At 57.3% G+C, this 27,547-nt stretch overlaps 1 protein-coding gene across 1 annotated transcript; it reads left to right on the forward strand.

Moving 5' to 3' along the window:
• The first annotated feature begins 436 nt into the window (after positions 1–436).
• Positions 437–27,547, forward strand: DRGX (dorsal root ganglia homeobox). Its single transcript, XM_036265989.1, has 6 exons — positions 437–470; positions 4,668–4,765; positions 5,652–5,753; positions 8,819–8,997; positions 9,077–9,189; positions 27,282–27,547. The coding sequence occupies exons 1-6, from the start codon at positions 437–439 to the stop codon at positions 27,545–27,547; spliced, it is 792 nt and encodes a 263-aa protein (XP_036121882.1).

Genomic DNA, 27,547 nt, shown 5'->3' on the forward strand with positions numbered 1-27,547 from the left:
CGGCTCAGCGGGCCCCGCGCGCCCGGCAGAGGCTCGGCTGCTTCCCGGCCCGGCTGCCGCTCGCGCGTCTGGCCTGGCGCGTTCGCCGGACCGGCTGCGGTGGCCTGGGCGCAGCGCTTGCGCCGGGGACCCCTGCGAGCCGGGACTGAGCGGGTTTGGTATTGGGGCTAGCGTGGGGGCACGGCTGTAGGGGAGGTGGACCCACCGGGTTTGAAACGGCGCTGTCACCTCTCCACTCCACAGTGGGCTGAGGGCGTTGGGAGGGCGTTTTCCGGAGGGTGGCTCACGGTGCGCTCCCGGGCCGGGCGAGGGCCCGGGCAGAGGGAGACTTAGACTGTCGCTGTTCGCTTTGCAGCCAAGCCGCAGCTAGGCGCCCCTGTTGGCCCCGCGGGCACCCTCCCGAGTCCGGGCCGTCCAGAAGACCGGGCCGTCGGCGATGTTTTATTTCCACTGTCCACCACAGCTTGAGGGTGAGTAAGCGCCGCGCCCTGGCCCCTCCGGAAAGCCCGCGCCCGCGCCCGCCAGAAAGGACCCTAGCGACAGTGGGGCTGGCGGGTGGCTGAGTGCCCGCCCTGCCAGAGGTGCAGCCGCAGGACGGTGGGTAAGGGCTCCCCTGGCTCCCTGCCGGTCCCCCGCTCCAGCCTCCCGCCCCGTCGCCACCTGCCTCCCACTTCTGTCCCCGCCTGAGCTGGGCGGCCGGCCTCCGGCTATGCTGCAGGGACCAGCAGGGTCCTCCCAGCACAGATGCTGGTGTCACGCCTCTAATCGCTACCCCTTCCCAGGCCCCCGCCCAGGGGGCCGAATCAATCTTTCACGGTGTTTTGCAAACATCACGAAAACCCAAGGTGGACTAAGGAATAAACTCGAATTGTCCTGGGTCGGACCAAGAGCTGAAGGACCCATTGCCTGCTGCTCTCACGGGGCCCAGAGCAATACTGCTGGGGGCAGGGGTGGGGATGTCTGCTACTGCCACTGGTGGCCCTTGGAGAGCCAGTCACTCTGCCCACCAGGGACCCAGTGCTCTGGCCTGGCTGCATCTCTGTGATTCACTGGATTACTGACCTCAAATGCCAACTGCTCCTCACTCCCAGGGGCCGCCCCGTGGCCAGGACTCGGGGCTTCCAGGGTCTCCAGGATTTAGGTGTGGTCTCTGTACTGCATTGCCAGGTGGGGGTAGGTGAGAGGGGGCAGCTTGGATCTCTGGTGCCCCCAGGGAGGGGGAAGTGGAAGTCCAGGAGTGGCTGCACAGCGCGAGTAGTGTCCAGCAAGCAAAGGCAGAGCAGCACACGCTGGCCTTTCAACAGGGCCTTGGGCAGAAGAGTAGTCCTGGCCGCCGGACATTAGGACTTTCCTAACTGTGGGAGTGATCCCAGTACTTGGCTTTGGCAACCTACTCCTTTGATTTGCTTGTGGGGCGGAAGAAGTTTGGAGGCTAAGCGGTCAGGGAAGTCTGGGCAGGACAAAGCTGGTGAGACACCGAGGAACCTAAGACATCAGAGGATGCTTGTCCATCTTGCCCTGGGTAACCCTGAGCAGTGGCTGAGCCTCAGCTGGCCAACCATGTAAGGTTCAGAAGTTCATATTTTCCCAAGGAAGCGTTTCAGAGTTCAGTAGGATTTTTTAGAAGGGGCTAATGAGGACCAGTGTTTAAACCCTGCCCGCTTGGTCAGCATTTCTAAGAAGGAAAGTCCAGACACTTAGCTACATTTCACCTCCTTTTACCTCAAAGGATCCATGACAATTGGCTTTATGAAAAGCTCGGAGAGGTACATCCCCTGACATTACACCCCAGGCCTGGAGGGAGACCCTCCCAGTGTGTGGTGGATACGTCTTCCCTGCACTTCTGAACCTTGGATTTGACTGATTGGTACCCAGTGGCCCCCCCTCTGGTCAAAGCCAGGCAGGCTGAGGTTTGGGGTGTTTAGCAGGTGGTGAGCTGTGAGGATGACTTAAGGGGAAAGTGCTCTCTGCAGGGCGGGTCGCAGAAGCCACTTGGGGAGCGTCTCTCCGCCTGTCCTGAGTTCCAGCTGCAGCACACGGAGCTCCTCACAGCTGTCAGCCAGCTCACCTTTCCTCCCACACCCCCAGCACACCCCGTCTCCACGCTATTCCGAAGAAATCGGAAAAGAAAATAGGTCTTTCGGAACCTTTTGTTTGATCCCTTTGCAGCGGTGTTTCTGAGGCGGTTTTGCAGACAGCACTGTGTGGTGTTTCTGGAGAGGAGGTGATGTGCTGCAGGTGGAAAGGCGGGAACAGACCTTTGGAAGAGGACATCTCATTACAGCCTATCAGCTTTCTAATTTTTATTTTTTATTAATCGAGAGAAGCATAAAGCAGAACATACAGCATGGTTTATAATCTCACTCCTGAGATATTTTGTGGTATTAAATTAAAAAGTATTCCATAGATCTGCTTGGGAAATTAGAACGGAAGCCTATACATTGAAAGTGAAATTCTCTTTCATTTCTTTTCCTTTGTTGAAACGCACTCCCTGTGGTTGGTTTGTGGTGATTCCTTCCAGAAGAACAGGTTTTTACCCTGGTTTGTGTGTTTTTCTCTCTGTTGTGTTACACGCTATTTATACTGAAATCATACTGCCAAGTCATTCAAGACCTGGCTTTTTTCACTGCATACTATGTCTTTTGGGGATATTTTCCATGTTGATGTGTAGAGGTCTACAGACTTCTTGGAGATGGCTGTGTCGTACTCCAGCAGCTGCTGGCTAGAAAGTGTCTGCTGAGGGGAGCTCAGTTGATTCAGTTTTTTATTTTTAAATTATTTTTATTACCATGTTGCCAGGAACAGTCTTCTCTCTTTGCTTTGCCACCCTTTTTAAGTATAGTCATAGGTATGTGAACTTAAATTTTTGACGAAAATTGTCAAGTTACGCTCTAATAAGGCAGCACGAGTAGCTGCTGCCACAGACGGGTGCGTGGCCACACTCCCAGCTGTGCCGGGTGTCGCTGCCCGAGCTGCCGGGTGCGTGGCCACACTCCCAGCTGTGCCGGGTGTCGCTGCCCGAGCTGCCGGGTGCGTGGCCACACTCCCAGCTGTGCCGGGTGTCGCTGCCCGAGCACTGCCGGGAAGCATGCTGGAAACAGTACTTAATGGTTCTGTTTCAATTATCAACAAGGTTTAACGTTTTCATAACCTTTTTGACCACTCTACTTATTTCTAAGTAAAAAGCCTCCTCTCGTATTTTCCTCTTTTCTATTAGATCATCTATCTTTGTTCTAATTAATCTGATGACGCGTCAGCCGTTTTTAAGATTCGGTTTGACAGGCAGGGTTTCACGTAAGGAATCGAGTGCGTGCGAGGTGAGCCAGCCTGGGGCCAGCAGGCAAGGGAGACGGAGGCTGGTGGAGCCGCTCAGGGCTGAGCTCCATCCTTGCCAGGGAGGTGCTTCGTTTCAAAAGGGAACCGCTCGCTATTCTGCAAAGTAACAGACATAAGACTGCTGCCAGCTGCTCTCTGAGGCCTCCAGCGAACTGGAGAGAAATGTTTGTGACGGGTTTTGAAGAAGAATGCGGTTTGGACAAGGGGATGGAGGAGAAGCTTCAGCAGAGAGAGGGGTTGTGGGGGGAAATGTGGCTCTGGAGAGGAGAGTAATAAGTATGAGGGACTCCCTTCAGTGACAGAATTTTTAAACCCTAAAGGACCTTGCGTCTTTGGGACTGAGGTCCCTGTGGGGGACGGTGTCCGGGCGTGTGGCTTGCCAGCTCTAACCCCGAACACCCAGTGATTCTGAGCCCAGAGCCCGCGGCAGGTACAGCGCTCACTGGCTCATGGGAACCTGCTCACTTGTTTTCCTGAGCAGCCACTGTGGACTGGCAGGTAAATGGGCACATTTGGAAGATGCTCTGAAGGCACATTGAGGGCCGGAGCCTGTCTGGCTGCAGAGGAACTTTGGAGGCGGATGGGAGGACAGCGGCAAGGGGCCTGACCTTTCGGGGAGGCAGAAGCAGCGGGTCTTCATGAGCCTGGCAGGAGGCGGGTGCCTGGGAGCGTGGCCTGCGTGGGTCTGCTTGGACAGCCCCTCCTGGGGCAGCTCTCTCGTGCATAGACAGCGGCATAACTGATTCACCGGTGTGCTGGTGGGCTGTGACCAATGATCATTAATATTCATTTATAAACTTACCTCCTCATGTCCTGAAGTTCTAGGGGGCAAGTACTGTGAAAAGCTCTTGATGATTTCTTCCCTTCCCCACCCCGAGCCTTTAACCCCTGTTCCTAGGAGTACAGGCAGGTAGACTAACAGGCGAGCAAAGGAAACAGCAGCTTCTGGGAAAAGCTCTGAGGTGGGGAGCGAGGCTCATCGAACAGAGTGCAGCAGGGGTCTGGGGGGCGGATGAGGGCGTCCCCTCAAGCCAGTGGCCCTTCTGGCCTGAGCCCCGGATTTCCCCAGAAGAACGTGGCTGTCTTGGGAAATAAGATCACCACTTGCTCTATGAAGTAGGTATAGTTGGGCCTAAAGTCATAGTTTACTGGGCACGGGAGAGCACAAGGGAGTGGAAAAGAAGGAATCTAATAAGGGGAGCAGAGGAAGATGCTTCGGGAAGGCAGGGCTCTGTCCGGAGGGGTCAGATCGATGCCTTCGAATGAGCCAGAGCAGCCGGATGGTGCCAGGACGGGGGCCTCTGCTCAGGCTGCCCGTTTGCTCCCAGCAGGCACGGCCCCCTTTGGCAACCACCCCACTGGAGATTTCGACGATGGTTTCCTGCGCAGGAAGCAGCGCCGCAACCGCACGACGTTCACTCTGCAGCAGGTAAGGCTGGTGTTCTCCCGGAACAGCTCTTTCCTGCCTCCCAAACAGCGGAGCTTTAGCTGCTCCCCTTTGTCTGTTAAAGTAGGGCCAACTGATCATGTTCCCATGGTCCTTCGTTTTCTTAAACAACTTCTGTGTCAAGGAATCTGTTGGGGAGAGGGAGAGACTTGGACCTGATGGTCTCAGACGGTAAGTGAAGAGGCAACGATGACTGCTCCCATTCGCCTCAGGTCGATAGTTTGGGGGGCATTCGAACACCAGCGATACCGTTGGAAACTTGGAATACCCTTTGAAACAAGCAGGTGGGACATTCTTGTCCTCGGGTAGGTAGAAGAGAGACTGGGGCCTAGAAGTGGACGGGTTTGTAGAAGGTATTGTCGCCCATAAATAAAAGGGCTACAACTGGAACTCTGATGTTGTGTTTCCCGGACCTGGGCTCCTTCTCTTAGATCTGTTCCACCTTCGGAGCAGACTAGCGCCGCCAGGAAGTTGCTCAAAGCCCTGCAGTTTCTGTGGGACCGACAGCGTGAGGGCGCCTGCAGGTTGCTCTCCTCCCACCCCGTGTGGGTGCTGGGTGGGCCCCACCCACAAGGCCACCCTTCCATTTGGAGTCTTAGGAATATATTTAAGTGTAAACGCGTGTAAATATTTGCACCTCTCTTCTCATTTCTACTTCTTGGGGGAGCACTGAGGTTGTCAGCAAGACTGAGCTCCTAAATTGTCAGCGGTTGAAATTTCAAACCTGCGGGATCCTTTCAAATAGCTCTTCTCTCCCTACTTGATCTGCGAAACAACTTCCTCGCCACCGTTAGCAAGTCTGAAATATGCATCTGCTTCCTCTCACCTCGCCGCAACCTCTCACCAGTAAATCTTCTCCCTGCACCAGCTGGAGGCTCTGGAAGCTGTGTTTGCCCAGACGCACTACCCCGATGTCTTCACCAGAGAAGAGCTGGCCATGAAAATAAACCTCACGGAAGCCAGAGTGCAGGTGAGCCTTCTGCTCAATTATTTAACTCCCTAATATTAAAACTGGCAAACTTTTTTTTGACATCATGACTGCAGAGTGCACATTTGGCCAAAGAAAGCAAATGAAGACTATCTGTCATTTTCATGATGCACTTTAATAACATCAACATAATGTGGAATATTAGATTAGGTTGATTAATCGGTCATTCATAATTAACTAGTGATAATGTTCTACACTAATTTGTCCGCGTCTCTAAGGTACTAAATTACATCAATGCACATCCATTTCCTTGCTTTGGAAAAAAAAAAAAAAGAGCTGAGATGCTATTCTCAAAGCAGCTCTGACCACTCTGGGCGCGGGCCGGTCAATTGCAGAGAACTGGGTTTTCAGATGGGAACAGGCTTAGGTTCTGCTTTCCAGAACTTGCATTATGCCCAACTTTTCCCTGGCAGGCGGACACTTTAGGGAAGTGAGTCCGGAGAACGTGTGCCACTTAAAAATCTTCAGAGGCAGCAGCGAAGGGGCTGTGCAGAGACGAGCGTGGCCTGCAGTGACCATCTCTGAGTGAGATTTCATTGTAGAAGCTGCACCGTGATTCCGTTTAAGTGCACGACCCGCCGAGCCCAGCAGATGGGCTGGAGCGCGGGGAACGGATTCACAGCGCTGCCTCTCCAGGCGAGCTATTCTTTGAGCACAATTATATATTCATTTTATTTATGGGGTTTCCTCCATGCTGTTTTGTTCTTTTTTTATGTAGGGGCTTGGGGTTAAGACTATGCAAAGATCTAATTGTAGGAAATATAATAGTTTGCTTTCGGTTCCCCTGGGTCATGTTAGTATCTCTTAAAAACCAATGGCTGAAGAGAGATAATGGAATTCTGAGCAGTAAATTGGGGTTGTAAACAAATTATTTCCCCTATAATCAGATTATGTGATCCTGATTATTAAATCTGAACATGAATCATTGGTCATATGTGGGCAAATTAAACTGATTATTATTTGGAAATGAAAATCTCCTTTGGCCAGGATGCAGTCTGTCCTTTCTTTTTTTAATGCAGCTTGCCAATAGCTGCCTAAAGACTGAACTGCAAATTGAGATAAATGACACAATTATTGAGCATTCAGAAGTGGAAGATCATAACTTCTCCCTGAAAGGTGCAAGGGTGAGATAGGGTGGCGACAATTAGAGCTGGGACTCGTGGTGGAGGCTGTTGTGCTGTTCTGCAGACAGACAATGGCTGTGAAGCATTTGTTTGTGGGCTCCGTGCGGGGACACTGGCTTCGGCTCGGTGGCGGGAAGGGAGCTGTGTTTACATTTACACTGCTTGCTCATTCAAATATGATTAATGTTCTATAAAGCAGGGTCTTAATCAAAGCTGATGTTGTCAAACAATAACTAAATAGGGAAATAAACGACTCCATCATGCTCCTTCCTCAGAAGCAGGCGAACTGTCAGTGCAAAGTCATTAAAATATGATAATGAAAAATAGCTCAATTAAATGTTGTCATAGCTGTGACCTTCATTCAATTAAGACGCAAGAAAGTGTCTGCATTTTGCTTTGCATTTAACTGCCCTAAATTTAGAATATAGATAAAATCATTATTCAATGGTTGCTGATATGTGCAATTAAAAGCCAACTAGATTTAAGAAGAGAGAAAGAAAGCCCGGTAAAGGAGGGTGGAAATTCAGAGGTGGAGTGGGCTGCAGGGGGTGCTCTGGGGCCCGTCCGCCTGCAGGAGGAGCGATGCCCCGGGGAACGGGAACCAGAGGGAGGTCTAACCCAACATTGGTTTTTAAGCCAGGAATTGTCTCTTAGGAGAAGGGGGAAGAGTTTTTTATTATTACTATATTTTTTTTATTGTGGTTTTTTTTTTTTTTTTTTTGAGAAGAGAGAGGGAGAGAGAGATAGAAACATCGATGAGAGAGAACATTGACTGGCCGCCTCCTGCATGCTCCCCACTGGGGATCGGGCCCACAACGTGGGCATGTGCCCTGATGGGGAATTGAACCGGTGACCTCTTGGTGCAGGGTCACTGCTCAACCACTGAGCCACAGCAGCTGGGCGGGAAAGAGGTTTTGCTGGAAGGAGTAGAGAGCAGCAGGATTCACTGACCTTTGGAAACACCTTGGGCCAGGGCTGCCTGGCAGCCCTGAGGCTGTTCGTATGCAAATGCAGTCTTGATTTCCGAGGCTTGAAGAATTCCACACCAGCCTTCACGCAGGTACTCAGAGCAGGTGGATCATAAGCTGCCTCCTAACCTGAGAACGGCAGAGATGGTAACACCAGCTACTGTTTACCCGGGATGGCTCGCTATGCGCCAGGCACTGCCCAGTGTTTTCCGTGTGTCTGTGTTATCTTCCGAATAATGCGGGGTGGCCCCTGTTAGCACAGTTAGCACAGGGGCTCACGGCCCCTAGCCAAGCCACTGGCTTTCGAATAGTGGATCTGCCACGCACCACCTGCATGACCTTGAGCAAATAACTGCCGTCTGGGGCTCGGTTCTCTCATCTGAGAATGGAGATGGGGGCTGCCTCCCTCAGAGGACTGCGGCGGACTCCGAAGGGATCCACCGGGGTTCAGAGCTCAGAACCGGAACTGACCCAGATTCATGTTTCTGATGGGTGCACTGGACTGCTGCTCAGGGACTTGTCATGGTGAGCAGGAGAGGACTTCAGGGGTCATCGCGAGGGTGGGGCCAGACACACTCAGGGGCTCAGGACACACCTGCTGGAAGTGTGAATGAGTATTTTGATGAGAAACCCCAGGCAGTGTTTATAAATGGTATGATATTCCCCTCCACCCCCAGGAAATACTTTCACATCAGATAAAAATACTCACATACACTGAGAATTTCCACAAACCACTTTCACCTTTACTCTGGGCAAGGCATTTGGACACTTCCTTGGTGTAACACTCGTCAAGAAGGTGCGGCCCTGTCCTCTGCACCGGCCTTCGGACCCCTGCGGGTCTGCGCCGCAGCTCAGGGTGGCTGGGGGTGAGCCGTGAGTGTGGCACGGGCCCCGGCACGCGGGCTTGGGTTCGGTTCCCCTCCTCATGTCTGGGTGTTTCTCCACTGGGGTCCAGGTTTGGTTCCAGAACCGACGGGCCAAATGGAGGAAAACAGAAAGAGGGTCCTCTGACCAGGAGCCAGGAGCCAAGGAGTCCATGGCAGAGGTGACGTCACCGCCTGTGAGAAATGTCAATTCCCCACCCCCTGGGGACCAGGTGCGGAGCAAGAAGGAGGCCCTGGAGGCCCAGCAGAGGTGAGGCCGGCGGGTCCCTGGGCCTGAAGGCTGGTGGGCACACTCGGCTGGGAACTCATGTGCTTCCTCTCTCTGCCAGCCTGGGGCGAACGGTGGCCCCCACAGGACCCTTCTTTCCCTCCTGCTTGCCAGGGACCCTCCTGAACACGGCCACGTACGCCCAGGCGCTGACACACGTGGCCTCCCTGAAAGGTGAGTCGGCTCTGCTGGCTGGGGCTTTGGAGATGGGCAGACTGACCTGCTTTCTCCTGCTCCCCTCCGTCGGTGACGCCGGCCATGCCCTCCCGCTTGCGTTCGCGTGGCTGAGACTCGGGAATGTCGGCAGGACCCCTGCCCCGAGCGGCGGATGTTTGAAAAGTGACTGCTCTGTGTTCGTAGGTTGCTCCTGGTCATGGGTCAGGGTTCTAGGAGCTAACTGGCCGCTTGTCGGTGGGGTCCGTGCGGGGCAGCCATCCCAGCTTAGAAGGCCCCTCTCCCGACGGGGCTCCCCGCCTGCCTGTGCAGGAACTTCCGTCGCAGAGGTGGGAGCTGCTGGGATTTGTGGTTTTCCGAGATTTACTCTCGTCCCAGTGGCTGTTGCGTGTGAAGGCTGGAAGCCATTCGGGGCGTCTGTCAGGCCCAGAGAAAGGAACTCTTGTGGCTGTCCCTCGGGGATTTCTGGGCACCCCGCTGGAGGAGTGGACTCATCCAGTGTCGTCTCTCAGTTCCCGGCACCAAGCCTTGTCCTCCTGTGATGGGTCAGATGGCTGTGCTGGCCAGGAGCAGGGCAGGGCCCAGACAGGGCCTGGGGGCGTCCGTTCCCCTGAGGCCTCGCTGTCATGGGGGCTTGGAGGTGGGGGTGCTGGTGCAGCTGTGGGCTTTTTCCTGCTAATAGGTGGTGGGACAGACCCCCAGGGTGTCTCCAGCTTGTTCCCTGTTAGAGTCTGGGGGATGAACGAGAGCATGATGGGGCCTCCTGGGGGTCTTCTGCAGGGAGGGACAGGCGTTCTAGGCCCAGGGAACAGCGCTGGGGCTGGGGCGGGACACGGGCTCTCCGGAGGACGGCTGGTGTGGTGCGTGCCCACGGGAGAGGGTGCAGGGCCCGGTGGAGGGGCCTGCGGGGCCGGAGTGCGAAGGCCCGAATGCCATGCTCCTGGATTTGCACTTTCTACTGTGGGAGGTGGAGCCCCAAAGCCCGGAGCCATTTCTGGGTGGTCCAGGTGGCCGAGCATGAGTACATGAGGCGCCATTCACCTCTGGACTCGCAGCCCAGTGCTTCCTCCAGCTACAGTGACTGGGAACTTTGGGGGCCACATGGACTCCCCCCCAGGGTCCTTGGGACATAGCCACAGAGCACAGGACACAACAGGCTGACAGGTGGAGCCAGGCAACGGGGTGGGGGACTTCCGGAAGGGGATTGCCGGTGAGACCTGGGCCTCAGCCAGGAGCTGGTCTGGAGAGGGGCAGGCCTTATCTGTCCCGACCCCTCTCTGCTTCGGTGGGGCCACTTCAGGTCCTGGCAGGAGCTGGCTCCAATCAGGGCTCTTCGCTGGCCCGCTCCAGCCTCCTGAATTGGAGGTGATCCCCGCGTCTGTGCTGTGGCAGCGTGTGCGGCTCTGGCTGACCCAGCTGAGGCCCCGCGGAGGCGGTGCTGGCCGAGGAAGGTTCGGGAGCCACACTGCAGGGCAGGCAGGGCGGGGCAGGCAGGGCGGGGCAGGCAGGGCGGGGCAGGCAGGGCAGGCCCACGTCCGGCTGGGAGACAGGGCAGTGGTGAGAGGGAGACAGAGCGGGGACCGGTGTCTCCCACACCTGACCGGGACGGGCAGGGATGGTGAACAGGTCCAGGAAATCTGTCGGCCCTCTGTTCCTGCCTCATTCCGCCCCTTCCTCCCAAGCCTTCTGGCTGACGTCAGGGCCTGCCCTGTGCCTGCCTCCTGGTCACATGCTTTCCTTTGCTGCTGCCCTGGCGTGGGGTGGGCTCGGGGCACACAGGAGCCTGCGGGGTGGCAGACACACCTCTGTGCCTCGGGGCGGCACTGCGGGCATGCGGGAGAGGCCTCCAGAGCGGCAGTGAGTGACGCGGCCTGTGCCCACTGCCTGGGCCCCTGCACGAGGAGCTCTCCTACCTCGGACCCGCGCCCTCGTGGTCTCCGCCCTGCTCCCACCTCAGAGAGAAGCCCAGGGGAGAGGCAGGGCTCCGTGGTCAGAAACAGCTTCTGCAGAGCATGCTCAAGGCCCCAGATGCAGGCTGGGCAGGGGATGGGGTGCACCGGGAGCCTTTGCCAGTCGAGGCTCCCCTGTTCCTCAAGCAGCTGACTGTGGCCGGGTGGCAGTGTGGACGCAGCTTTGCCAGAACGACTGGATTTGGATGAAGAAGGAAATCTGGATTTTGGTTGGGAGTATTCCCACCTGCCACACGCTGCCCCGGGCCACACTGGCACACCCGCGGTCGGACCCGCCTGTGGTGCCGGTTTGAGAGGGGTTTTCTCCCACCCGCTCCCTCTCTGCTCTCCGAGCCCTCCTCCCGCACACAGAGCTCCGCCGCCGCCCTGCAGAGTTCCCCTCCCGTGGCTCCTGGCCCTCTGGCCGCCACGGCCACCCGCAGCTGGCTTCCGAGTCCCTGGGCTATGGAGCTACGTCTCGCCGGGAAGGGAGGGAATGAGCACCCATCGGAAACGTCTTCCTGCTCCGCCAGGTGGCCTTGTGCCGCAGCGATTCCTGCACAGTGCCGCGAGGGTCGCACGGGAGGGCGCCAGGCTCGCGGTCGCTCTGCGACAATGGCCGGGCCTGGTTGGCGTCTCTCTGCCCTCTGGCCACGGGGCGGCACCTCTGCAAGGGAGGTCCTCTGAGCTGGAGTCTCTGGGCCTCCTGAGTTTGCTGTCAGCACGGCCTGGTGAGCCAGGCAGTCCCTGGAGATGAGCTTGGGGAACCCAGCCCCCTTCAGCCCTGGGCGAGACGTGCGCACCTGCAGCTCCGTGGTGCGTGGAACGTGTGGAAGGTGGTTTGGCCAGGACAGCTTCTGGCTCCTACAGCTGTATCTTCTCAGCCCCGAGCTGCAGAAATGAAGCAGAGCCCCATTGGGCCCAAGAGAGCACCAGCCCCAAGTTCCGAGGGCTGGCTCAGTGCCAGGGACCCCTGGGCTGTAATCCGGCCTGCCTCGCCTCAACTGCACCCCGGGGTGGCCGAACCAAGCCATCCCCCTGTGGGGCCTGAGTGTCCCCGGGGCTGCGGGCAGGAGGGCTGCCTTAGTTAGCTGAGGGCAGCGTCCTGCAGACCTGCTGGAGTTGCGGTTCTGGTGTTTGGTTCTAGGCATTGTCGTGACAGAGGTGAAGTCCTCGCCTGGGGACTTCTGAGAGAGCCTCCAGGGGTGCTTGTGGGCAGCTGGGGTCACTGAGGGGCAGTTCTCTGAGGGGCTTTATGTGGTGACCCTGGAAGTCCTTCCGTCCTTTAAGGTGTTTTATGGGAACTCAGATTCACTGGCCTGGACATTATTTGGCTCTGAATGGTTTCTGAAAGAGGGTGTTTTTGGGATACGGCTCTTGCTCCTGAACAGGTGGCACTGGGGGAGGAGAGAGCAGGCAGGGCCGACCAGGGGCGCCGATGCTTCTCTGGGGCCCCAGCACCAGGCCGCCGAGCGCAGGGCTGCTTGCGTGGGACGCCCAGCCCACCTGCCCCGTGAGCGGGTGGACAGGCTGCGCCGGCAGCTCAGCTCCCTGACTGGCGCAGAGCGTGCCAGGGGGTCTGGGCTCTGCTCTTTAATCTGTCGGTCATGGGGGAAGGTGGCGCCGAGACTGCAGGGAGCAGCCACCCTGCCGAGTGCTGGCACAGACTGAGACGCCAGCCACAGGAAACCCCGGGTTATGGTTTTCTCAGGAAATCGGATAGACTGATTTTATTCCTTGAAGAGACCTGTTGTGAGCAGGAGAGTTTTGGAAGCATCGGAGAGCTGGAGGACCCAGATCGGACTGGAAATTACCCTGTGTTTCGACAACGCCCAGCTTAGACCGGCCACAGCTCAACCGGTGGCTCTGCCCTGGGCCATGGCCTGTCCCTCCGGCTGCGCCCTGCCCCAGATGCTGTGCGCTGAGGGCAGGGTCTGGGTGGGTCCGCAGGGTCCCACAGAAGGGCAGGAGGTGGGGGCACCTGGCCCTTCAGGGTGGCCGCTCAAGTGGAGTGTGCCGCGTGGAGGCGGCAGGCCAGCCTCCAGGCTCTGCCCAGGCCCCCAGTGGGCAGCGGGCTGCCCGCCCCGCCAGGAAGTGGACAGCTGGCTACATCAGGCCAGGAGTCTGCCCACTGGGGGCAGAGCAGGGGTTTCCTCCTTTAATTATCATCAGGCAGCCACTAGCACATGGGCTCAAGCAAGGACTCTGGGTGGCCGCCCGGGGAGTCCTCGTCCTTCATTGTCTAGCCGTGTAAGTCTTGGGGAAAGTCCTGGAATTCTGACCTCTGCTTCTCTGCTGATCAGCACAGGCCTGGACTCAGAGGCCGGAGCGAAGAGCACTTGAGCGAGGGGCCCCGAGGCCCTGAGAACAGGGTGGCCCGGGAGAGGCACTGCCTGGACTCTCATTCACACCATCCAGGTTCCCGTTCTCATTTCCAAGTTCCTGGGTCCCACTCGCCTTTGAAGGACCCGATGAAGTGGCTGCATCTCCCAAACGTCTCCCGTCTCGCTGGACTTTATTGCAGCTGACGTTCACCTTTTCCTCGTGGCCCCGTCGTTCCGACCTTTGGTGGGTGTTCCTTTCTGCCCCCGTAGGGTTTGCTGGCCAGACGCTCACTTTCCAGCTGCCGTGGGCAGCGCTCTGGACGGGCAGCGGGACAGCTGGCCAGGCGTGCCGTCCGTGTGCTCGTTGTGGTTGTGCCGCGGAAACTCTCACATAGAAAGGTAGCGGGACCCTACCCCACGCAGGGAGGGTTTGCAGGCAGTACTGGGTGGCCAGACAAAAAGCCGCAGCAACACAAAGAACGTCCCCGCGCTGTCTTACGCCAGGCTGGCTCACAATGCATTATGCTGAGCAGGTTGTTAATGACCAAGGGAGGTGCTTGGGCTGTTCAGGGGGCGTGCTGGCCGCAGGGTGGGCGGCGTGGGGGGACGCGAGCACAGGCAGGGAGGCCTGCTCCCGGTGCTCGGTGCTCGGTGCTCGCGGCCCGGCTCCCTCGGCCCTGGGATTTGGAGAGCTGGGCGTGACGTGGGGCCAACTCCAGCTGCCAGGGAGGAGCTTGCGTAGCTCATGCCCGCTCAGACCCCATCACAGCCCCTCTCCCAAGCGGGGCGTCACCAGCAGGAGGGAGGGCGGCAGCCTGCTGGGCAGTTGGGTATGTGGGGACACCCAGTTCCTGGGGGGGCTCCCTGGAGTTAGGCCTGAGGTAGGGGAGCAGCGGCCGAGCAAGGGAATAAGGTCTGACCCCTTCTTATCCTTCCCTCTCCGTCCCCCTCCTGCGGAAGGGAGGTTGCTGCCCGGGCTGGGAGGAGCCTGGAGGCAGGCAGGCAGCGCTGGGAATTCTGGCTGCACCTGTCCCGATGGCCGGGCGTGGTCACTCCAGGCCTCGGAGGCCTGAGGACTGAGGCGGACGCAGTGTGAGGCACCTCCGTGGGGCAGTGGGTGCCCAGAGGAAGCTGGCAGTTGCAGAGGCCGTCTTGGGTTTGCATGGAGGGCGTGCCTGAGGCCGCAGTGGGGGGCGCAGGGCAGAACGTGCACTGCTGAGAAGGGCCTGGCACGGCCTCCCTGAGAGCAAGGCCCTTGTTAGCCAAGAACGTGCCCCCCTGCGTGACACTGGCCGCGGCCCCAGCTTCCAGGCCAGGGCACAGTGTCCGCGCTCCGAGCCTGCAAGGGGCCGATCAGCGCGGACCTGCCGAGACAGCCCCCCCTGTGGGCCCTGAGCGCGCCACGCCCCTTTCCCCTGCACCCCTCCTTTTGTGTTGTACGTTTGCAAAAACCACAGTCTTTAAAAACAAAATTGTTTTATTGTGAAATATAACAATCGTTAGAAAATTTCATAGAATACACATTCATGATTAATGACTGACCGGTGAACACCTATGTAACCACCCTCAGGGACTTGGCCTGCACCCCAAAACCCCTCAGTCCCTGGGCCCCTTTCGACTCCCATCATTTTCCTCCCCCTAAATGAAATCCTTTGCTGACTTCAGAGTAGTGCAACCTCCTAAGCAGGCTTTCTGAAACATATTGTTTAGTCTTGACTTTTCGAACTTTATATATACACAAATGTAGTAAGTATGTAATATACAGATAACTGGAATCACACAGTATGTATTTTTCGTGCCTGGCCTCTTTGGCTCAGCATATGTTTGCAAGATTTATCTACTTGTAGATTCTTCATGATGTTCTGTGTGCAAGATCGGATCATTTCTAAATAAGGACAGTCCGTCTCTCTCTCTCCTCCCCACCTGCTCGCCTGGCGACGCCCGCCAGACCCCTAGCACAGTGCTGACGAAAGCAGTGACGTCACTTGTCTGTGCTTCACTCTAATTGTTGTACAGCTTTGTTGAGATATGATCCTCTCAACATGCAATTCATCCACGCAGGCTACCACTCGATGGCTTTAGTGCATGGCACGAGTCGTGCGGTGGTCGCTACAGTCGACTCTGGGTCATTTCCATCACCCCAAGCCTGTGAGCAGCGACTCCTCATCTTCCCCAGCCCCCCAGGCAGCCTCCCATCCTGTGTCTCTGTAGACTGGGGACATCTCAGTCACGAGTGTGTGGTCTTTGAGACCAGTCCTTATTTCCTTGATCTCAGGAGAGAACGCTCAGGGCTTCAAGCTGTGTCTGCTGTCTTGTCTTTTCTCCTGTCCTGGTTTTCCCAGAGCTTTTGTTTAATTGTTATTTTCAAAGAATCATGAATGTGAGTGGATGTTGAATTTCATCAAATACTTTCCTGTTGCTGCCGAGATGATCACGTGATATTTCTTTCTCAATATATAAATACAGTAAATGACATTGATTAGTTTTTGAATGTTAAACCAACTGTGCACTCCTGGAATAAACCCAAACTAGATGTGACAAGGTATGTTTTTGTGGGCGGTTGGATTTGGTTTGCTGATACTTAGCTTACGGTTTTTGCACTATGATCATCAGGAGATTGGCTTGTGTGTGTTTTCCTTTTTCTAAGTCTCCATTCCAGGTTTCGGTGTTGCTTCATTTTACCGCAAAACTTAGTGTAATGAGAACGGAGTAGACGGGCCGCCGCTTCATCCTCTCTCCTTAGCTGAGGACCGCTGGGCTCAGCCGGCCAGTCGCGCTGCTGCTTGGCCTGGGGTCTCGGGAGACGGCAGTCAGATGGCAGCGGGGCTGGCACGTGGGAGACGGAATCACGTCCGTGTGGGGGCCTTGGCAGGGCTGCCGGGAGGCTGGGAGCTCTCGCCCCCCGGCAAGCCTGTGGAGGGGCTGGGTGGGGGTCCCAGGTGGGAGAGCAGAAGATGCAGGCCTCGAGGCTCACACCCAGCATTCGCCTCTGCTGCCGCCTACTGATGACAGCGGCGCAGGCCAGCCACACCCAAGTGGAGGGCACTGCACGGGTTGCGACCGCTGGGAGGGTGGTCGCTGCAGGCCTCTTTGGAGACCAACTGGCACAGGCCCCAAGGATACTCTGGTTTCGTGACATGAACTGGGGTACTTGTGGGTGAACCTGCCTTACTTCCCAGCCCCGACGAAAAGCACGTCCAGGGGCGGCGGTGTCTGCCCGGCACAGGTTGGTGCAGAGGGAAAGGCGTGGCGTTTGGGTAAAGGACAGAAGGTCGTGCTGCCCTAGGCCTGGGAGACAGGCCTCATGGAGGAGACTCCAGGGTACCAGCCTGGCTCGGTGCCACTGGCCACCTGCTGGGCCCCAGAATACTGGGGCCTCCTGTTCCCACAGCACCCACGGAGGACCCCACTTGGCCAGACTCTGAGCCAGAGGCTGAGCATCTGGTGATGAAGTAGACACAGCCCTACCCTACGGGCTTGCAGGCTGGGGAGGGGCTTGCAGAGACAAACAGGTGCGCAGTGAATCCATCTCACGTGACACGGTCAGCTGCTCCCAGAGCCCGACAAGGACATGCGGACTGGGGGGAGGCCCCGAGGAGGGGGCTTCTGTAGAAATGAGGAGATGCTCCAGATGGCGTCCAGAGGAGATGCTCGAGGTGGGCTCGACGGGAGTGTGGGGCTTGTCCAGTGGGCAGGGGCTCTCCAGGCAGAGAGGACAGCAGGGCACAGGCACGGAGGCTGGCAGGGCTGGTACGGTGAGGAACGGTTGGATGGAGCCATGGTCCCGGGAGAGTGGAGCCCAGGCTCCGGAGTCAGACCAGCCAGGCCCACGCCTTCCCCTTGTGGAGGGAGCTTCAGGCAGACCCTGTGTCCTCATCTGTGAAACGAGGGTCACGAGGGCCATCCCCAGGAGTGCCTGTGGTTGGTGCGGTGTGTGTCTCTGCTGGTACATCTAGGTGTGCAGTAGGTGCTGGCAACTGGTATTGGGGTTGTGGGGGCGAGGCCTGGAGCCCCCCGGGGTCTGCTTAGGTTAGGGGTAGGAGGAAAGTGGTTGATCAGCTCCATGCCCAGCTGATGTCAGGGAGACGGGTGGAGACTGAGCGCTGCAAGGAATCTCCTCGATGAGTATGTCACCACTGCTTTCCCAGGACTCAGTGAGGGCAACTGAGGCCCAGAGAAGGGACTCGTCCTGCCCAAGGTGCCACAGTGCCTCCATCAGAGGTAGGGCCCGCGGGGGACCCAGGTGCCCCGCCCTCTAGCCCCACACCCTGCATTGATTCTGTTCCTTTTACAAGCATCTGCTGTCATTCTCTGGCTTTGAAAACTGCAGCTCACTTTCCAGAAGCCATTTCCTATGGGTGCTGATGGGTTTGCCCTTCCTGCTGATCAATGGGCCCTGGAGTGCAGGGCACTGAGCAGAAGGTTTCTGGCCTGTGCCCAGGGGCAGCGGGAGATGCCGCCGGCCCCTCCAGAGTGCTGGCAGCTGCCGGAGGCAGTGGGCCCTGCTAACTGGCACTGGATGGCCCGGGACGCGTGCCCCACTCTCCTCGCTGTGCCAGCGTCCCTGGGTCTGGGTGCTGTCACCTTGTCTTTGCCCCTGCAGAGACATCCAAGCTGACACAGAGCCTGGCGCTGCCCTGAGGCTCGGTCACAGCAGAGGGAGCGGCTGGGGAGCCCCCTCCTGTCAGGGGCGGTCGCTGGGCGCGGGGGCGGTGTTGGGGCGGCCGGTGTGCAGTGACACTCCCCAGGAAACGGTGGGATCTAGCCTGGACCCCAGCAGCAGGACTGCCGCGTTGGCCTGGGGTTTCGGCTTCGAGCAGACGGGCGACTTGGTCAGGTCTGCCTTTTTCCTCACCACGGGCATTGGGGGAGCTTAGAACCCAGGAAGGGCGACTTTGAGGGAGGAAAGAATGTCAGCTTGGTCAGGAAATATGTCCCCCCCTCTTTCCCCAAGTATTCAGGTGTTTACTTTGCACCGAAAGGGACATGTCAGGTCTGGGACCAGGCGTCCGGGATGCGGAAGGGCACAGGGCACTCAGCGCGTTCGGGGAGGGGGGGGGCAGAGCAGAACAGCTCAGGAGGAAGGGCGAGAGCTTCCCTCACAGGCCGGAGACAGCGCCTCGGGGTCACCGGGTGGAAGACGCCTGGATGTGAATTTGACCTTGTTGTGGTTTGATTGGTGAGCACACTTAGCCACAGCATCTAAAAATCTATGCTTAAATAAAATTGTAGGCAATCGTACCAACATTCCCATTCAAATGCTCCTTGTGGACCATAAATAACGGTAATATGACTCATAAAGTATGTTATTTATTTTGTTTTCCTATAAAGCAAAAAAAGTGAGCTGTGGAATTTGTATGAAACATCTCATGAACCCACATACCTGTGTTCTCGTCCAGTTCTGTTGCCCTTGGCCTGGACGTTTGACCGGAGCCCGTGCGTGGAGCGTGGCCCGAGACCCAGGCCGCAGCCCACGCACCGTGGCGCACACACCCAGCACAGGTGAGGCCGGACTGACTTAATTTTTTTCTGTCAGTCTCTGTAGTAGATCAATTAAACTGCCAAGGAGATCAAATATTTCAGACTTTATTTATTACATTAAGTATTTATGTTCAGGCCAAGCCTTTAAAGCATGATGTCATATAGGAATGTAGGCTGATTAGATCAATTCAGCAGAATTTGCTGTAACTTAATGGAAATCTAATTGCGTGTTTTAATTTAGTGTCCAGGAGGTATTATGTTCTCCAAACAAAACAATTTTCAGGCTGCATTTAGTGGCCAGATGGGTCTCTCGCAGATGTTGGGGATGGCAAGCTGGTGGGGTGGATGGAGAAGGTGTGGCCTTTTACGGGCTTTGCGAGCTGGTGGGTGGGTTGCATCCCACGCAAAGGGACTCACCCACTTCGACCCCACAGAATAGAAAATGGACCGAATGTTCCTGGTAGATTTTCAACAACTCTAGTAATATCTGGTTCACTTAGAAAGAGGAAAATACAATGAAACACAAAGAAAAAGAGAAAAACCATTCATACCCAGTGCTCAGAATCAACCACTATGAATATCTGGTATTGGTACATTTGTTTTCTTCCCATTTATCTCCAATAAATGTATGTATTTTACACCTTATTTGGAGATTTTAAAAAGTTGAAATTTATAAATATTTTCTATTTCTAAATAAATGTATATATGTATGTATACATCTGTGATCTCATATGGATATGGTACATGGCTATACAGATACACATATATACGATGTGTATATATGCTATGTGGATATGTATTATGTATACATGGATATGTATGTATCTATACATAGATACATGTACCAAAAGGGGATCATATTGACTTACTGTCACTTAACCTGCTTTTAAAACTTACTCTTTTATTATCATGCTGCTCATGGCACGGACTCCCGGTGATGTGATTTTGTCGTAGTATCAGTGTGCTGTGTACAGATCCTGGAAGCTGGCTGTCAGGTGCTCTCAGGTCTTGTCGCTGTGTGCCACTCTGGGGTGACGCCCTCTGTAGCTAATTTAATTTTTACCCATTCATGATTATAGCTTTTTGATTGTTTAAAACAAACAAACAAACAAACAAACAAACAAACAAACAAATAAAACAGAAAAAACACCCCCAAATCTGGAAATCTAGTAATTAAAAGATGAAACTTCTAAAGCTTGTTCGGCTCACCCTTCGAAATTCTCTTGGCAGAGTAAACACTGAGTGTGTGGTCAGCCAGGGGGCGCACCGGCAGGTCGGCGGGAACGCGGGGGTGGTGCTGGCCAGGGGAAGCGCAGTGCTGGGGGCACCCCCAGATCCCACCGTTCCGCCGGTGTCCTCCGAGCAGCGCAGCCGGGGTGCGCTTCAGCTGATCGCTGAGACGAACTGGGAACTGGAGCAAGCTGGGCATCTGACCTAGCGCTGCCCTTGAACCTGCATGGGCTGGAAAGAGTTGTTCGAGGACTAGTACCAGGTGCTTTCTAGCAGTTCTCTCGGGCGAGGAGGCCAAACCGGGAAGACGGAGAAGCCACGACCGTGAGTGGTGGGGCCAGTAGCCAGGGCTCAGAGCTCCCCCTTCCACCTCGGCTGTCCCTCCAGGTGACCGTGCCTGTGAGTGTCTTGGCTGTGTTATAAGCTCGGTCTCCTCAGGGCTCCGTTAGGACGGCTGCCGTCGCAGCCATGTTCTCTAGTCGTGGCTGTCTTGTGAGGACTTATGTTGGAAGTGCACTTGGGAGAACCTGGAGCGTGCTTCTCAGGGGCTCGTCCATGTGTCTTGGCGTCTGGGTTTCCCTTGGTAACTGTGAGCTCGCCGTCTGCCCTTGGTGCCACCCGAGTGCCACTGGGGAGGAAGCCCCACCTGTGGGTGCCGGTGGTGTCCAGGCCGCCGGCGCTGTCCGGGCAGGAGTTCTGTCGGTACCGTGACATCACAGGGAAACAGAATAGTTTTGTAAAGATCCTATACAAAAATTTCCCACAAGGAAAAAACTTTTCTTCTTTGTTAAAAATGGTTGTAGGAGTGAAGAGAGATGCTGGTTGCTGGACACTTGATAGCAGTCACTGAAATTCCGAAAACACCTTCGCATTGGAGGCAAACCTCAGCTTTGTAATTCACATCGCATTCTGAGTCGACTCCTCTTTTGTTGAAAGGGATTTAAAAACGTGTCCACTGTAGCCCATGCGGTGTGCTGAGTTTCACTACAACGTCCTGTCCAGGGGCCTTCGGGGTGTTGTGACCAGGACCCAGCCCCCCGGAGAGCGCTGCCTATGAGCCGCAGCTGATGGCAAAGAAAGGAAAAGCCCTCTTCCTCGCTCCCGCACACCGCTTCTGTTCCGACCTCCACGCCCAGAGCCGGGAGCAGTCACCTCCTGTCCACTGGGCCTCGGGGTCACCTCAGCCAAGTGACCAGTTCTTTCACTTCTCATACCTCCTCCCTCCCCTTTCCCCTCTCCTCCCTCCTTCTCTCTCCCTTCCCTCCCTCTGGTCTGACCATGACAGAGGGGAGACGGACTTCACCCTCCCTTTTTCTATAGGCTCTGCCTCTGTTAAGGCAACCCACACCGCATGGTGTCACAGTGAGTCCCTGTGAAGTCATATTGACTACGTGCTCACTGCTGAGGCGCCGTCCCCTCTGTACAGCCGGGTCCTTGGGCACAGACCGCAGACCTTAGAGTTTTCCTTGATAAATGTCATTGCAGTCGACGTGTCCCCTTGCTTGCCTTCGGTCCTGTCTGCTGCGCAGAGCACTCTCTTGGTCTCCTTCTGGGTCTGCGCTTTCGTCTTTCCACCCAGGCGAGGGCGGGGCGGAGCGGAGGCCACGCCCACCGGTCCCGCTCAGGTTCTTCCACGTGACCTTGAGCCGGTTGAGTCCTGCTGTGCGCAGGGGCCTTGCTATGGATGGAGAGCTGCCGCGGACGCGGAGAGAGGGTGGCACCTGTGAGGGGCTGTGTGCCCAGGACCCTCCTTGGCCTGGGTGCGCCGCTCAGGGCCTGCTGCCCTGCGGCAGGAAGGCCGGTCAGAGTCTGGGGACAGAGGCTGGGTTCCATGAATGTGTGTAAACCATGTGATGCTCTCTGTAAGGTCTGTGGTCTGTGCCCAAGGACCCGACTGTACAGAGGGGACGGCGCCTCAGCAGTGAGCACGTAGTCAGTGACTTCACAGGGACTCACTGTGACACCGTACGGTGTGGGTTGCCTTAACAGAGGCAGAGCCTGTAGAAAAAGGGAGGGTAAAGTCTTCTCCCCCCTGTCACGTCGGGCAGGCTGGGTGGAGGGCCAGCCCACGGAGACGAGGCGCTCTGTTGCTGGGGTGAAGGACTTTAAAGGAGGGGTCAGAACGGAGTCTCGACAGGCTGGGGTGCTCCTCACCTTTCTGATAACCTCGACTTGAACTCTCCTTTGGTTCAGGTTTAAGCATTTATTTTAGTTTAGTTTTAATTGTGGTAAAATACATAGAGGATAATGTTGACCATTTTAGCCATTCTGAGTACAGTTCAAAAGTGTTAAACGTTCCTGTTGTTGGGCAACCTCACACCGTCCATCTCCAGAACTTCGTCATCTTCCCAAACTGAAACTCTGCCCGCACAAACCATCAGCTCCCATGGCCCATTTTCTCCCAACCCCTGGCTGCACCGTGACTCTGCCCCCTGAGGCCGAGTCTGAGTGGACGCGTGCAGGATGTGTCCCTTCAGATGGGCTCAGTCCACTGAGCATGGTGTTCTGGAGGGTCACCAGGCTGGAGCAGGGGTAAGATTTCCTTTCTTCCGAGGGCCTAATAGCACCTGTTGCAAGTATAGCCCTCAGGTGCGTAGCCGCAGCCTCCCAGAGTGCTCGGGTTCCTGGTCCTCATCTCCGTCCGTGCAGCAGGGGCTGAACCAGACGACGTACGCTGACCCTTCTGTCCCGCAGCCTCCGTGCTGTGAGTGAATGTGTTTCTCTCACCTCTGGATCTGCGATTTGCAGGCCAGTAGTGTCAGTTTGGTGGCTTTGGGTGTGTGACCTGGCAGGTGTGGGCTGTGGACCCAGGGGAGGAGTCGCTGTCCTGTCCAAGTGGCACTTGTCATCCTGCAGGTGACACGGGCTTCACTGAGTCTCAGACCATTGAACTCCCCCCGATGCTTGCATTGGCCCAAGGCCTTGCTGGACCTTCAGCCCCTCGTGCTCAGGCTCCCAGCCCCTTGCAGACCCTCCTTGTACGCGTGAAGGGGTCTAACTCCAGCCTTCCTTCTTCCTATTATTATTTTTAATCTTCACTCGAGGACATTTTTCTATTTATCTTCAGATAGAGTGGAAGGGAGGGGGAGAGAGAGAAACATTGATGTGAGAGAGACACATTGACTGGCTGCCTCCCGCACGACCCTGACCAGGGCCGGGGATGAACCGCAACCTAGGAATCGAACCTGTGACTCTTTGGTCTGTGGGCCGATGCTCTAACCACTGAGCAAAACCGGCCAGGGCAGCCTTCCTTCTTTTTAACGTTCACTTAAATTACTGTTATGAGTCTGAGTTTAAGAGAAGTTCATATTCATTGTAGAAAAATGAGAAAAATTCTACACAGACACAGAGGAGATAATCGTCAGTATTCCTACTGCTAAGCTGGCTCATTTCCTCGTATTGCTGTGTCCCCACCTGTGTCTGCCCTGTGGGAGGGGCAGGGAGGGCAGGCAGCCTCCCCGGGGTGGCTCCCGGGCTGGTGGCCCGGCCCTGCGGAGTCGAACCTGGCATCAGCATGTGTTCGCGTCTGTCTGTGTCTGCGTCTGTGTTCATGTCCGTGTCCGTGTGAGAACCACTAGGAGAAGCAGAACCGTCAGATTGGGATCAACCCAGTGCGATTCTTTGTTCTGGGCCGTTGCTGGGAACATCACCGGGCTGGAGCTCGCCAGGGGTGCGGGTTATGGACCGGCCCTCGGAAGTCCCTTTGTAAACTTGGTGTTTGTGATTGTCTTCGGTTCATCTAGTATCTGCTGCCCGCTGTACCTGCCCACTGGTCAAAACAGAGGCAGGAGGCAACAGCGGCGTCTTCCCTGCCTGGTACACGGCGGAGAAGGCGACAGCCACCGGGCGTTCTGGTCCCACCTCTGCAATAAACCGCCGAAGGGGGCAGTTACCGGAGCCTCAGTGGCCTTCCCTTGACACCGGGCTGAGTAGTGCCCACCCCTTGGGGCGGCCTAGGGTGCTGGTACAGAGGAGCCTACTTTTGCCTGAGCAGGTCGGAAGGAAGGGGAAGGTGCCCACATGTGCTTGGGGAGGACGGTGCCGCGCCCTGGGACGGGAAGCCTGTCCTGAGAGAGGCGGGCCGGGCCACCCCGCTGCGGCCGGAAGCCGTGCGGGGGGGGGGGGGGGGGCGGAAGGCTGACCACACAAGTGGGCCCTGGGGCCAGGCACCCTCCCCGCCTCCCGCCCTCCTTCCAAATATTTGCCGGGCCTGGCCTGTTGCAGGCCCGAGCTGGGTGTTGGAGCAGAGCAGTGAATGAGATGGGGCGGTACCTGCCCCTTGGGTGCCCACAGTCCTGGGGTGTGGGGAGACAGTGAGCACATAGCACACCGCTGCCTTCCGCCGCCCTCGGCGGCCAGGGCTGTGCAGAGGGCGGCAGGGGCGGGCCAGGAGCAGAATCTGGAGCCCTGGGGAGGTGGCGCTCCCACCCCGAAGAGAAGAGCTTTCTGAGGTGGAGGCGGGGTCTCCTCAGGCTCAGGCAGCACCCGCAGAAGGGCCCACGCTGGGGGAACCTGCCCTTTGACACGGGGACGCGGTGTCGAGGAGCAGGCCCTCTGCCTGGTGTGAGGCCCAGCTCGGCCCCTTGAACCTCACCTCCTCCTCTGCAAATGGTCAGGACGGAGCCTGTGTCCTGGGGCTGCACGGAGGCTGAGGTCATGGAGGCCCCGGCTCTGGCCCCACGCGCCCCGGAGGGCTCTGCTGAGCCTGTGTCGGGTCTCTGCACAGAGGCTGAGGTCATGGAGGCCCGGCTCTGGCCCCGCGCGCCCTGGAGGGCTCTGCTGAGCCTGTGTCGGGTCTCTGCACAGAGGCTGAGGTCATTGAGGCCCGGCTCTGGCCCCGCGCGCCCTGGAGGGCTCTGCTGAGCCTGTGTCGGGTCTCTGCACAGAGGCTGAGGTCATGGAGGCCCGGCTCTGGCCCCGCGCGCCCTGGAGGGCTCTGCTGAGCCTGTGTCGGGTCTCTGCACAGAGGCTGAGGTCATGGAGGCCCGGCTCTGGCCCCGCGCGCCCTGGAGGGCTCTGCTGAGCCTGTGTCGGGTCTCTGCGCGGAGGCTGGTCGCCCCTGTGAGGCACGAGGACAGGGTGGTGACGCCCCATCACACAAGGTTTTGAAGGCCACAGGGAGGGATTTCGGTGACTCAGCAAATGTGGACTGTGGTCCCAAACCCTCTGCTTGCAGTGCTGCTTTGCCCAAAGTCAGGGAGTGCTTCCGGAAAGCGCCGAGGGCCTAGCGGAGTCTGGACGGAGAAGTGGCTTTGCTGCCCCGCCAGGCCTCAGGCCTCAGGGACAGGCACTGAGTCCAGCTGTCACTGGCAGGGCCGAGACGGGCATGGCGCTCCCTGCTGGGCTCTGGCTCCGCAGCGGCCTAGGCTGGCGGGCGGGCAGGGGCTGCTCTAGTCCACTTTTCTTGCAGGGCCCACGCAAGGGGCTTACCCTCTGACCTAGCCAATGGGGCTCTTAAAATCTCTCACATTATGTGATGTTGGCAGCTGAGTCTACCCCCCCGACTGGTGCACGGTCGGTGTGACCCTGGCCTCCCCACCTGCCCCCACTAGGCCCTACGAGCCCACCTTTTCTCTGTCCTATCTCGGAAACGGCACCTCCATTCATTCAGACGCTCAGGCCCAAACCTGCGCGTCCCCCCTGAGTCCTTCCCGTCACCCTCTGGCAGTCCGTGAGCCCCCTCAGCCTGCCTGGGCCGAGCCCCAGGCAGGGGGACCCCCCGCGTTAACCCGTACCTCCCCCACCCCGGTGCAGATGAACTCCTGACTGTAGGCAAACCCACTGAGGCCTCCTCCCACCATGCTCTGTGTGGCCTGCAGGGCAGTCTGGCCTTGGTGGCCCACCCGCAGCTGCGTTCTCTGGCCTCAGTCACTCTGAATACCCCACTGCTCCCTGGCAGGGACGCCTGTCCCCAGGCTGTGCCTCGTGCTGCTGCTCTCCCCGGTGGTCCGCTGGTCCGCACACTCCCGCGGCTGCCTTCCGACTGCCCCATCAAGCACCATGCTCCCCTCTCCTGTATCCAGGGCGCTGACCACCGCCTGCCTTTGTGTCAGGGACCCGGTGTCCGCGGTCGCCCTCCCCACTGGACCTGCGTCCGCGAGGCTGGGGTCTCGCTGTCTCATTTCTGCTGACTTGGTCACTGGGGCCAAGAACAGTACCAGGTGCTCCTGGGACAGCGGCTGGATCCATGCATGACTGGGGGGGACCAGTGAGAGGGAGGCTCCTGGCACCAAGTGAGGTGGGGGGCGGTTCCTGGGGGGCCACTCCCCACGTGGACCTTGCTGAGCACTTGCCAGGCCGGTGTCTTTGGAGGTTCTCAACCCCAGTCCACAGCGCCCTTAGGGTCTCCCTTAATTTTTCAGGACATTCTTGGGCCATAAGAAATACCCAGTGGTTCTGTTTATAAAATGGTTAGGCCCCAGCAACTCAAAGTATTTATGTCCCAACAACTTCGTAGCCATTGGAAGAATACTATTTATAAATTAAAAATATTTTTCTTTCACTTGTAAATAGCTGCCATGACTTCTTAATGAGATGGGAACCTGGGGGGCTCTGCATGGCTTCCGTGACCTTGGAGGCCACCACCCTCATGTGATGTTCCACGTGGAGGTTTGCGTGGTGCTTGCAAAACAGAGCGCATGCCACCTGCACAGAACACGTGACGTCCTTGAAGGAGCGCGGTGTGATCTGGGGTTAAAGTGGGGAGCTGCCGCTCACCTGGCAGCCCGTGTGGCGTCTGACAGATGTGGTGGGTTTCCCTGACTTCAAACTTTAAATCTCACTGCAGTCCCCCGGGGTTCTAGGGTGCTTTGGGGGGTTGTGGGATCCCAGCATTAGACCCTCATCCTGGGAGGTAGGTGTCACCTCGTTTTGCAGAAGTACAAGTTAAGGCTCAGAGAAGCCAAGACACAGGTGGCTGGTGAGGGAGCCGGGACTGGCCAGGTCCCTGTGATGCGCTGAGAACCGCGGACTGGCTCTCCTGAGCTGTGCGAGTTCAAGTACCTGGGCATGCGTCCCGTCTTCCGTTAGTGTCCCGAACCTTCCCACCCCAGGTCCTGCAAACAAAATATGAACAGTGACGGCAGCCTGTTGTCTTTCCTCCTTGCAGGGGGCCCGCTGTGCTCTTGCTGTGTCCCAGACCCCATGGGGCTCTCCTTCCTCCCCACCTACGGCTGCCAGAGTAACCGCACGGCCAGCGTGGCCGCCCTGCGCATGAAGGCCCGCGAGCACTCGGAGGCTGTCCTGCAGTCAGCCAACCTCCTGCCAGCCACCAGCAGCAGTCCCGGCCCTGTGGGCAAGCCGGTGCCCCCTGATGGCAGCCAGGACAAGACCCCTTCTGCCAAGGAACAGAGTGAGGGCGAGAAGAGCGTATGA

Source organism: Molossus molossus, unplaced genomic scaffold (assembly GCF_014108415.1).
Source record: "Molossus molossus isolate mMolMol1 unplaced genomic scaffold, mMolMol1.p scaffold_m16_p_17, whole genome shotgun sequence".
Lineage (NCBI taxonomy): Eukaryota > Metazoa > Chordata > Mammalia > Chiroptera > Molossidae > Molossus > Molossus molossus.